Raw genomic sequence first — 12,840 nt, forward strand, 5'->3', positions numbered from 1 at the left:
GATCCATATGATGCTGTTAGATCCATATGATACTGGTAGGGATGTCAATGTGCATGACTAGTTTCTTATAGATTCTAGATACGGAGTAACATCATATTCTTCTGTTGTGGCAAAGTCTTCAGCAGGTGTAACGGATCCTAGAGTGGAAATCGTGCAACAACTGACAATGGCAGGTGAAATTGCATGGTTTGGAACTAGACTTCGACAACCCATGGGATGGGACGTGGGAATTGGAACTTGCAAGCTTGAAAAACATCGATCCCGAGCTGTAGTGAACACTGACGCTACCGACGGCAAACAAGAGAGACAGGTACGGAGTACTTAGAAAACAGCACGAGACAAAAGATGTGATCGATCATGTGAGATAACCCTCGTTCCACATCCAAACCCCCAAATGAACAAAGGATGTAAGATATTTATGACTACACCAATATTACATCGATACCCATATTACATTGTCCTTGATTAGAACTTAACCCTTAACTAAAGCTGCAAAGAAACTACGACTCCATCTGCGCGCCGAACTAAGTCAGGTAAGGATCTCAGTACAGCCGGAGCATGTTCCGGGTGAAGGAATGCGACCCCAGGTGCCGGCCGCCGTTGGCCGGTAGCCCAGGGCCAGGGGTGCGCCGGCCGCTGGCGCTCCCCATCGGGGTCAGGTAGAACCGCAGCATGCCGTTGTCGGCGGCGTGCACCGGTGGCGAGTACCGCGCGCTGCGGTTCCGCTCCAGCACGCACTCCTCTCGCTGCCGCTTGACATTGCCGCCGCATTTGCCGTCGACGAAGCTGCGCCGCGAGCTGCCCAGGCCGCAGTTGTTGCTGCTGAAAGAGCTGCGCGCGCTGGCGTTGCTGCTGCACCTCTGCATCCTGGCATTGTACCCGCGGGCACGCAGCTCCGGCCACGGCTCCGAGAACGCCCGGTCGGACGCGCCGCCGTTCCGAGCGCGGCCCGTGGCCCGGCGGTGGATGAAGCCCCAGAGGCTCCACGCCTTGCGCAAACGACGAGGCTTCTTGGCGGCGGGGCCCGGGAAAGCGGCATCCAGGCTCGCGGGGAAGTCTTCAATGAGAGAGTTGGAGCTGAACCGATGGTCGAGCAGGTCTTGGGCGTGGTGGAAGTGGTAGAACTCTGAGCTCCCGTTTAGTGGGGACTCCTTGTCCTTGGTGTTAGTGATGGCAGCGGCCGCTGCAGGCGCTGGCTTTGGGTCGGGAACTTCAAACGACCTTCTCCGCGCGGAGCTGGAGGACCGGTCCAGGCTACGGCGCCTCCGGCTTGACGACGAGTCCATGTAGTAGTCCCGCGTCTGTGCTGAGCCGCCGGGGACGTCGCCGTCGGGCTCTGGCTGGGAGTCATCTTCTACGGGAATCTGGCCATCGGAGCGCTCCACAATGCCGGCAGGAGAGTCCTCGAGCGCGGAGAGGATGGGCGGGAGCCGTGACATCGGCAGAGGCGCGCGCCCAAGCCCAATGCCGGAGCCGGCGCCGAACAGGTAGCCGTCCCAGGACGCGCGTGGCCCGTCCCAGGATAAGCCCACATCGTCGACGGACATGCGGGCGGCATCAAGGGAGAATCTCGGGTCCGTGTCGCACGAACGGCGGCCTCCGGCAAACTCCTCGCCTCGAAGGCGGCTGCGGCGAAGGAACGAGGGCCTGGAGGGCTTCTCCGATGGCGGCATTGCCGCGGCCGCTGCCTTGCTGCCAGTAGCAGCCTCCTCCTTCTTGAGCTTCTGCTTGCGCCTCCACTTCTGCCACTTCTTGCTGAAGACCGAGGCAGCGAGCCAGAAGCTCCCGGCGATTTCCTTGAGGTCCTTGGGCGGCGGCTTCCTGGACTCCAGATCTATGTGATCCTTCATAGCCCTGACCTCCCGTGCCGCAGAGTTAGCTTCAGCTTCCATCTCCGCTGAGATGGGCTCCTCCACCACGGGAGTTATCTCATCGGGGCACTCTGCCGCAACGATCTCCTCCTCCAAGAACACCTCAGGGACGCAGGGCTGCTGCTGGAATTCCGCGGGGAGCGCGGCGGCGGCGGCAGAGGATGAGGCCGGGAAGGCGCCGAAGGCCGTGCCGTCGCGGACGCGCTCGCGGTCGTCTTGGTGGAAGAGCGACCAGAGCGTCGTCGTGGTGCTCCGCCCGCGCACGTCGCACGACCGCCGCTGCGGCTCATCTACCGCTGCGCCGGCGCCGCCGCGGCCGCACGAGAAGGACTTGCAGCGCCGGAGGTCGGGGGGCGCGGCGCCGGAGCCGGAGCCGGACGGGGCGGCAGCGAAGGGCCTGGAGAAGAGCGAACGGATGGCGGAGGTGGACTTGCGGCCCGGCGCGGCGGCCGCGGCGGCGGTGGCCTCGAGGCCGGCGAGACGCTCGCGGAGGCAGGCGGTGCAGAAGCCGGTGAAGTTCTCGTCCGGGTGCAGGTCGCAGCTCGTTGATACGGACCGCCGCGGAGGCGGCGCCGGCGGCTCCATCTGCAGTGTCATTGCCTAGATTAATTCCGGCTCCCTAGTAGGAGTAGTAGCAGCGGCACGGGGCCCTGTCACTTCACTAGTCGCAGCACCAGCGCGCGCGCCATCACGGCTCTGGCTTTTACGCCGTACCAGGAGTACTACTAGTAGTCGCTGGTGTGAGGGTGCGTGAGTTCGGCGGGTTCGACCTTTCGAGGGCTGTTTTTGGTGTAGAATCGTAGCGTGAGGTAAAATGGTGAAAAAGATCCTCTCCCCCTCTAGTACTTCGTCTTCTTGGAGTATGGAATTGGCCTTGATTTTTCCTTTTTCCCGTTTTCCAACGGAGGGGAGAGAAGGACAGGGATCAAGCAAAACACATGTTGTGTAGCGATCCGATCTCCATGTGTTGTCTATTTGGCGTTCCGTGATTTGCCCGAGATTTTGTCCTTTCGCGATTTGAGTGATCCAAAGGTGATTATCGAAGCATAACCAGCGTGCGTGGGAGCATCATCTCGTTATTCGTCATCTGGGCGGGAGCAACGAACCAACTGGGCAACTGGCAGCAACTGCTGCAACACATGGTTTTCTTTTTTCCGAGAGAACTGTAGAACACATATTAAGGTTGTACGTGTGACAGCTTATCCTCCAGCACTGCAAATGTGTCTTTTTCACTCTGAAACATTTTCCCATAATTACTCAAAAGTGTCTTCATGATTCTACTGTTAAATTAGGGTCTTTTTCCTCCAACACTATTAAAATTTGAGCCGGGCGGCTTGAGAATAATTTAAATCTTCCCTAAAAAGAGAATAATTTAAATCATGGCCACAAAAAAACAAAAGCATCTTCGTGATCGTACTGTTAAATTTTGAGCTAAATTCACCAAGGTGTTTCGAATTAAAATTCAAATAAGATTATTTGACTAAATTTGAAGTTGAAATATCAAATTTTTGAAGAAAAATCTTAAATTGCATGAAAAATCACAATTAGCTTTCAGAGTGGAATGTTAAGGTTTGAGCTCATTTTGCTGAATCGGTTGAGGTTCAAAATTAAAAGAGATGATCCTGCAAAATTTGAAGATCAAATTTGAGAATTTTTGTTACTCATTACCGCTTAGAATCGTGGGTATCAGTCAAAATAATTTGATCCCATAGTTTTTTAGGACAATATATACTTTGGTGATTACTCCACTGTAAAAATATTTTATCCATATTTTTTTTAGTTTGAGGATGACTCAAACGAAACGAGAACATACACGCTTTTGAGAGCAGAAAAAATTATTTTTCGCTTCGAAAGGAATTGTTATCCTTTCGAAAGGAGCCAGTCACCGTACACCATTGAAAGCCACTAACAGAAAGCATTTTTTTTTTTCTCCTGTAATGCAACAACTGAGTAGTTCATGCTTCACGGTGTACGATTTCATTGGTTCCAAACTTAAGAGGGTGTCTGGTTGTTGACTTTTTGTTTGGAAAAAAAGGAAAGTTGATTTCCATTCGGGAAGCCATGCCTGGTTGTTAACTTGACGTGCAATGTGGCAATGATCCGAAAACAATAAATTCAAGGATGGCAATCATACAAATTTCAATCACCCGTAACACAATTCGGCTATTTATGTTGTTGGCTACAGCCAAACCTTTATCGTCTCTTGTTTTATTGCGTACAAGAATCTTCACATTGTTTGTACACGCCTTGTAATTGACATTTGATTAGTCAGCGACCAGCAAAATTCTGCTTTGTCTCTGCATTTATAATCGGTGCTCCCAAATATTTCTAGTTCTTCACAGTAGTGCTTCAGTTCTGGCACGAGCAAGTCCGAGCAACGCCACTCAAGACGTAACTACCATCGGCACACCCACAATCGGAACTTCTTTTCCTGACAACAGATGTGAATTTTCCCTTTTTCTCCCCACCTCCTTGTTTCTTCGTCAGCTTTCCCATTCCCATTATCCCACTGCTCAGGGCCCAAAAGTACAAGCCTAATTCATGTAAACAAAATGCAAGCCTAGTTCGGTAATTTCCTAAGCCTGATAGCTGTAACAGCAAGAGAACAAAAGCGTCACTGTCTCTTCTACTCCAGATTTGTCCTACCTAGGCATGCATAACAAAGGCCAGCTTAAGACAAAAGATGGCATCTGATCAAATGACTCCTAGGAGGTTAGATATAGTGATAAAGAAGGATGCGTAGGCACGTGATGGGAGGCCAAAGTTGTCCCCTTCTCGAGATTAGGAAAGATAGTTAATCATGGTACCTCCTCTTTTGCTCACCTTTGCTTCCCTAGCCCCCCTTTGATCAGGAACACGCGAGCTACCTCGCATGTGTGACCTGTGACGTGCCTGAATGCATCCAGGTGTATCTAGTTTTATGTTTGCAAGCATGAGATGATGGTATGAACGCGACAAGCAAGAACGAAAAACGAAAAACGAAGAAGAAATCACAGCACAAAGACACACGGATTTAACGTGCAAAACCCTCTCAAACAACGAAGAGGGAAAACCACGGGCGCCAGCCAGCGAAACTTCACTATATGGGAGTGTTTACAACGCTTAGGAGATTTCACGAACTCAACTCGTGCGAACTCTACCCAAAACGACGGCTTATAAGGGGTATATATAGCAGGAGCATTAGGAAAAAGCAGATCCGTAACGGTCACACCGGAAGTTCCGGTTGGAGGCCGAAAGTTCCGCATATTTTTGAATATTCGGAAGTTCCACAATTTCCCGAAAAATGACAGAAAGCATCTGGAGGTTCGGTCGGAAGTTGGGCCGGAAGTTCCGACACCTGGAATGGCCAGAAGTTGGGCCGAAACTTCCGGCCACTGGAATTTGGATCACATCCAACAAACTCCACTTTGAAACAAATTTCTCCTTATAGCAAATTCCTCCTTGTAGCATGAACAACAACAACTCCTGAAACAAAGAAAAACACACTTTCGGCGCCAACAGCTACTAAGGGCTAAACAGTTAGTTCAAACTTAGCAATAGAAACAGACTTTGTCATCATATCAACAGGATTATCATGAGTGCTGATCTTACATACCTTCAATTTACCTTGTGCAATAACATCGCGAACAAAATGGTACTTGACATCAATGTGCTTGGTTCTCTCATGGACCATCTGATCTTTAGTAAGGTAAATGTCACTTTGACTGTCACAAAACAGGTTAATGCAAGAAACATCTTGACAAAGCTCAGCATATAAACCTTTCAACCAAACAGATTCTTTGCAAGTTTCAGCAATAGCCATATATTCTGCTTCGGTTGTAGATTGAGCAACAACTTGCTACAGTGTTGCCTTCCAACTCACAGCACATCCACCTACCGTGAACACATAACCTGGATCTCCTCTTATCCAAATCGGCAGCAAAATCTGAATCCACATAACCAGCAAGTGCCTCATCAGTCTTGCCAAACTTCAAGCAATCATTTGATGTGCCACGGAGGTACCCGAAAATCCACCGAACAGTTTTCCAATGTTCTTTACCGTGATTAGCCATGTAACGACTGACCAAACTCATAGCATATGATAAATCAGGACGTGAACAAACCATGGCATACATCAAGAAACCAATAGCAATAGAATAGGGAACTCGTGACATATACTCAATATCTTCATCAAAAGTAGGACATTGCAATGCTGACATCTTGAAATGAGAAGCAATAGGAGTACTAACACATTTTGCATCATGCATATAGGTGATCTATCAACAAATTTAATATAGACACAACTGTCATACTGAGATCTACTAAAGCCACATGAGATCATAAATGAATCAAATCTTTTATACCACCGTCTAGGAGATTGCTTCAAATCATAAAGGGACTTCTTCAACTTACACACAAACTCCTCTTTACCAGGAACTATGAACCCTCCAGGTTGATCCATGTATATTTCCTCCTCAAGCTTTCCATGCAAAAATGCAGTCTTCACATCTAACTGCTCAAGCTCAAGATCATGCATAGCAACAATACCAAAGAAAGTACGGATGGAACTATGCTTTACCACTTGAGAGAACACATCATTATAATCAATACCTGGTATTTGACTGAAACATTTTGCCACTAACCTTGCCTTAAACCTCATAGGCTCATTAGGAGACAAACCCTCCTTCCTCTTGAAGATCCACTTGCAGCGAACGGCCTTCTTTTGTTTAGGCAAGGACACAAACATCTCATGTGCCATTCTTCTCAAGAGATTGCATATCCTCTTGCAGAAACAACTGCTTCACTATATGTGGTCGGTTCACTATCATGCTCCACCTGTTCTGCACAACTCAAAGCATAATAAACAAGATCACACTCTTCAATTAAACTTGGGCGTGGACCTTTATTCCTCTTTGGGCGGTCAGCTGCAATAGACCATGTGGGTTGCTGCAAAACAGGTGGTGAGGGTGGAACAATATCATCATTGTTATCATCATTGTTCCCGTCATCATTACCATGATCAACCTAAGCATCATCGTTGTCAACAATTTCATCAAGGTGCTCCGCCTGCACTTCAATGCGAGAGGCATCAGTTGACAAAGTATCATGATACATAACTTTTTCATTAAAGACAACATTCATACTCAGCAAAATCTTTTTAGTTTCAGGATTCCACAACCTGAAAGCTTTAACTCCAGAACCATAGCCAAGAAAAATGCACTTAACAGCTCTAGGCTCTAACTTTCCATTATCAACATGAGCATAAGCGGTGCAACCGAAAACTCTCAACTGTGAATAATCAGCAGGTTTACTAGACCATATCTCAATGTGAGTTTTCTTGTCAAGTGGAATAGAAGGTGACCTGTTTATGAGGTAGTATGCGGTGGAAGCTGCCTCAGCCTAAAAACGTCTGCCCAAACCTGCATTGGATAGCATGCAATGGGCCCTCGAGATGATGGTTCTATTCATGCGTTCAGCCACGCCATTTTGCTGTGGAGTACGGACAACCGTGTAGTGACTAACCACACCATCATTGCTGCAAAACTCCTCAGACTCATCAAAAATAAATTCACCACCATTCTCAGTACGCAAAATTTTCACCTTCCTTTCAGTTTGCTTTCTACCGTAGCTTTCTACTTCTTGAATGCACCAAAAACATCGGATTTATGTTTCAGAAAATAAGGCCAAACTTTTCTTGAGTAATCATCAATAATGGTAAGCATGTAATTAGCACCACCAATAGAAGTCTTACGGGAGGGTCCCCAAACATCAGCATGCACATAATCTAATATGCCTTTGGTGGTATGAACTGAAGAAATGAACTTAACCCTCTTGTGCTTACCATAAACGCAGTGCTCACAAAACTAAAGCTTACTCAAGTTGTAGCCATCGATCAGCTCTCTCTTTACCAACTCCGCCATCCCATGTTCACTCATATGCCACAGATTCGTTTTTGCACAATCATCAGAATCATTAGGTGTAACAGCAGCAGCAAAACTAGGCAAAGTGTTACCTCTAAGAACATATAATTTGGCAGAATTTATATCACCTATCATGTGAATGAAAGAACCTCTAGATACCTTCAAAAGTCTACGCCCACCGGCGTATTTGTACCCGTCACAATCCATGGTACTAAGTGAGATCAAATTTCTTGCCATGCTTGGTATGTGCTTCACCTCTTTCAATGAGCCTGTCATGCCATCATGGGTCTTGATCTGAACGGACCCAACGCCAACAATATGACAAGGATTGTCATTGCCCACACGCACAAAATCTCCAGTCTGCACAGACTCATAAGAACTAAACCAATCTTTGTTACAACAAATATGAAAGGAACATGCTGTATCAAGAATCCATTCATCATCACGGGAAGCACAAACAGCAAGAACAACGAGTCATTCACCCTCAAAGTTGTCGGTAGAAACGACAGCGGCCTTACCATTACCATTGGACTTGTCTTTCGGTTTGTAGGTACCGTTCCTTTTTTCCTTGTTCTGCAGTTTATAACAGTCCTCGATAACATGATTATTTTTCTTACAATACCTGCAGAACTTATCTTTTCCTTGGGACTTTGAACGAGCTTTTCCGTCCCGGCTCTTATCTCGGTTTCCATAGTTGTTGTTCCTCTGCTCGGTCCTGCCACAAACCTGCAGAGCTTCTGCCTCTGACGACGACCCATCGGTCCGCACCATAGACTTCATCTTTTCTTTCTGTCTAAGTGCTTCTAAAACCTCATTAAGGGTTAGAGAGTCATGGCTATAAAGAATTGAATCGCGGAAATTTGTATAGGAACTAGGCAACGAGCATAAGAGTAAGATGGCTAGATCCTCATCATCATACTTAACCTCCAAAGACTGCAAGTCAGAAACCATCTCTCAAAAAACAGTTATATGAGATATTGCCGATCCACCTTCTTGCAGCTTATGGGTGAACAACTTCATCTTTACATGCATCTTACTGGTAAGATCTTTACATGGAGATCGATTCTAGTTTCAGCCACAGGGCTGCTGCGGATTTCTCCTCCAACACTTCTGCAAAATATTATTGGAAAGATGAAGTTGAATTAAAGACAAAGCCTTACGATCTTTGCGTTTCTCTTCAGCAGTCCACTCCTTTTCATCCTTCTTGCCGAAGGAATCAAGCGCTTCATCCAGATTTGAAGTTTGGGCGAGAATCACCCGCATCTTCACTTGCCACAACGAGAATCGTGTGGTGTAGTCCAACTGCGGCAGATCGAACTTCAAGGTAGACATGTCGCAAACCCTAGGCGAAATCTGAGGCTCTGATACCACTTGTTATGAACGCGACAAGCAAGAACGAAGAACCAAAAAGAAATCACAGTACAAGGACACATGGATTTAACGTGAAAACCCTCTCAAACAACGAGGGGGAAAAACCACGGGCGCCAGCCAACGAAACTTCACTATATGGGAGTCTTTACAACGCCTGGGAGATTTCACGAACTCAACTCGTGCGAACTCTGCCCAAAACGGTGGCTTACAAGGGGTATATATAGCAGGAGCATTAGGGCAAAGCAGATCCGTAACGGTCACACCGAAAGTTCCGGTTGGAGGCCGAAAGTTCCGCATATTTTTGAATATACGGAAGTTCCGCAGCAAGTTTCGCAATTTCCCGAAAAATAACAGAGAACATCCGGAGGTTCGGCCGGAAGTTGGGCCGAAAGTTTCGGCACCTGGAATGGCCGGAAGTTGGGCCGGAACTTCCGGCCACTTGAATTCGGATCACATCCAACAGATGCAAGCTTCCAGGAAGGAATGGGTGGACTCTTAAAAAAGATCTAGATCGATTCACATGCAGTGATTTACCTAATCGCTGTCCCGGATCTTTGTTCTGACAATGCAGATATGAGCGCAGAAGCAAATAGATCCTTAGCACACGCATGTGAACAGAACATTTTACTGAACGTGTTACAAAACAAACACCGACTGCCACTATTCAGAGATGATTCAACCAATTTTGCCCAAATCGTGTTTCTCCATATTTACTGACAGTGCTTGATGTCAGTTCAGGCGCCAGAGATTCGAACAGACTCGTCATGAAACACATGGTAGGAGCATAGCCGGCTTGAGCCTTAAGTCCTTAACTGTGTCATTTCACCTGTATTGAATCCCTGCGCAAACTAGGAAGCACTCTTTTGAACAAGAAACCAAAGCGAAAGGGGGGCTGATCACGAACAGTGCACCCCTTTGATCAGGGAACGACGCATCGGGATCGATCACATCACGCACACAGCAGTATCTTTCGCCATGGACGGACGGACGCCAGCAACCTTTCTTCCGGCCCCTCGCCGTTTTCCTGCAAAGGAGATGCTGAGCTCGGCATCAAAGGAAGGACAGGACGCACACCCAGCACGCGCGCAGAAAAGAAGAGACGGGAGAAAGAGGAATTGCACACATGTAAATGCAGTGCGAAAGGAGAAAACCCCCTCGTGATCATTGCCTCAGCATCTGGACGGATTCAGCTTTTCCGGATCAGTCGATCCATTCTCCCCCCTCGCTCCCGCTGTAAATTTTGCTACGGCGCACCTGTTCTTGGTTCTTGCTCCGGAGATTGTACTGTGCTTTACCGAAATGGGAGCCCGATCGGCTGGAGGATACGATTGCTCGGTTGCTGTCTGCTTTATCGCGTGTTTCTGTGCTAACGTAGATCCCGATGATGGAATGTATGCTGCAAATCTTGCAGTGTGTAAGGAGGATGTGATAACTGATATGCCTGCTTGCATGGCATAACTGCTAGTACATGAGAGGGACACTGGCAAATTGGGCAGGACCAGCACTCCAGTAGGGTAGCAAAGGGACATCTCATTGCCTAGGGGCTGAGCACTCTGAGTAATTTTGGGTTGTATCTTCTATCTCGTGCCTGCAAAAGGAATTGCTGGGGACTGTTGTAGCTGAAACACGCCGATTTTCGTGACAGTTCTTTGGCTTTAGATTCTGAACTTAAATGTCCAGCTGTCTACTCTGTTTCTCGCTCTATTTTCTACTCGTAGTTGCGAAATTGCAACACCTGATTGTGAACTTTTTTTCTAGAAAGCCTGTGAGAAGGATTGAGAAATACATTGCTGAATGCTTCGTAACTTGTGAGATGCCAAAACTACAGATACCTGAATACCTGATGCCCAGTTAATGAATCTTGGTTGTCAAGAAATGATACGGTTTGACCACGTGGCCAAAGAATCTTAGCATAGGAAATAGTACATCATAGGACCAATTATGGATCATTAGAGCCTTGCAGCGGCATGCAGCCTGGCTGAGGCAAGCATGCCTTGGAGAGTTGGAGCCCTCAACAAAGGAGGCCAGGTATGGCCTTTTTTTTTCCGGAAAGGGGTGGAAACCCCGGCCGCTGCATCAATCCATGCACACAACCATTTTTATTGCAAAGTTATAAAGAGGAGGTGTTACAAGTCACCGACAAGCGATCGTGGATACAAAAATAAGTCAGCTAAAAACATCAATCATGACGAATCTATAATTGAAGGCGTCTAGTACACCGCCAGCCAGCCCGGTTGAAGATATCCCAAGATACCGTCACTAGCCGGTTGCATCCAATATCCATAAGTCCCCGCAGGTGCACAGGGAGAAGGAAAGCCCAAAGACGGATCCAGTGCGTAGCTTTGAAGATAACTTGCAAAAAGTTGTAAACTCTGGATCGATTAAAAACCACATCATTCCTGCAATTCCAGATAGCCCAACAGAAAGTCGAAACTTCCATCCGCATATGAGCTTTAAGTTTTTTCTCTACCCCATTAAGCCAGTTACCAAACAAATTAGTAATTGATGTCGGGGTGGAAAATTAAAAGTAATAAAAATGATGCGCCAAATAATACGAGCAAGAGGGCAGGAGAGAAAAAAGATGTTGAATGCTCTCATCAGCATCACAGAAGCAACATTTTAAACTCCCTTGCTAATTTCGCTTCGCAAGATTGTCTTTAATTAAAATAACCTACTGATCTAGGAACCACTTAAATTTTTTGACTTTGGAGGAATCTTTAACTTCCAAATATATTTTCGATGAAAAACCGTTTGCCATCCATAAAGTCCGTGTACATAGACTTTACAGAAAAGACGTCCCAGCGAGTAAAACTCCAAACAAGCAAGAGGCAAATGAAAAACATCTCCATTGTCACAAAGAGAGATTTGTATTTGCATGGGAATGATCAGCCGCTGCTGCATGCCGCTGGGATTCAAAGGTGTCCAGCCAAAGTGGGGTAAAAAAGCAGGTGTGCACCAGCTTTAATCACCTCCCTTTCGCAACCATGGCACAAGGCATTCGTGCCATATAGACGGTTATAGGGTGCTGGATGGGCAGAATATAGATGCAAGCCAGAGACCCAGAGTAGGCGCCTAGTCTAGCATGCCAAGAGAAGAACAGCCAAGATCAACTCAACCCATCTCATCTTTATCCCTCTCCCATAGTCCGCTCGCCTGGCATGATGAATGGCATCTCCGGCGCGCATCTCGATGAGCCTAATCTTTCATGATGATCGTTTATCACGATCAAATATCGCTTTTACGCATCGAGCCATGCGCAGGCGAAAACTTTCCGGAATTTCTCTGCCTGAATCATTTCCGGCCGCTTGGATTTCGGGGTCTCTGGTTCTCTGTACAAAATTTCGCACGACAGTGCATAATCTCGTAGGGAATCATAAGCATCAGGGACAAACATTCTTCATCGGATGCCCGAGCTGGTAGGAAACGTTTTCGTGTGACATGCAGAGTGCACCATCGAGAGCATTCTGAACATGCCTGTGTTTGAGACCATGAGACGTGCATTTTCAGTGCAATCTGTCCATGCTTTTGCCTCTCCTTTCCGATGAAAGCTACCATGGACAACCAAAGGATGCTGAAAGCACCTTCAGCAGTGAGCTGTCTGAGCACATTGCGAAGCAACCGAAGAGTGTGTATGCAGCAAGCAAGCACACACAGTTCTTTCAAACGAAGGACTAAATTGTTTGGAGTCCCTCCATTAG

The 12,840-nt window shown here is 47.2% G+C and overlaps 1 protein-coding gene across 1 annotated transcript; it reads right to left on the reverse strand.

The window, feature by feature from the left end:
• Positions 1–348: 348 nt before the first annotated feature.
• Positions 349–2,718, reverse strand: LOC100842841 (UPF0503 protein At3g09070, chloroplastic). Its single transcript, XM_003566149.4, has one exon. The coding sequence runs from the start codon at positions 2,466–2,468 to the stop codon at positions 543–545; it is 1,926 nt and encodes a 641-aa protein (XP_003566197.1). The 5' UTR covers positions 2,469–2,718; the 3' UTR covers positions 349–542.
• Positions 2,719–12,840: the final 10,122 nt, after the last annotated feature.

The sequence above is a fragment of the Brachypodium distachyon genome, chromosome 2 (genome assembly GCF_000005505.3).
Source record: "Brachypodium distachyon strain Bd21 chromosome 2, Brachypodium_distachyon_v3.0, whole genome shotgun sequence".
In the NCBI taxonomy this organism is placed as follows: domain Eukaryota; kingdom Viridiplantae; phylum Streptophyta; class Magnoliopsida; order Poales; family Poaceae; genus Brachypodium; species Brachypodium distachyon.

What these genes read in the sequence shown, in the direction of transcription:
- LOC100842841 (XM_003566149.4), bottom strand. Translation starts at nt 2,468, where the DNA reads ATGACACTGCAGATGGAGCCGCCGGCGCCGCCTCCGCGGCGGTCCGTA.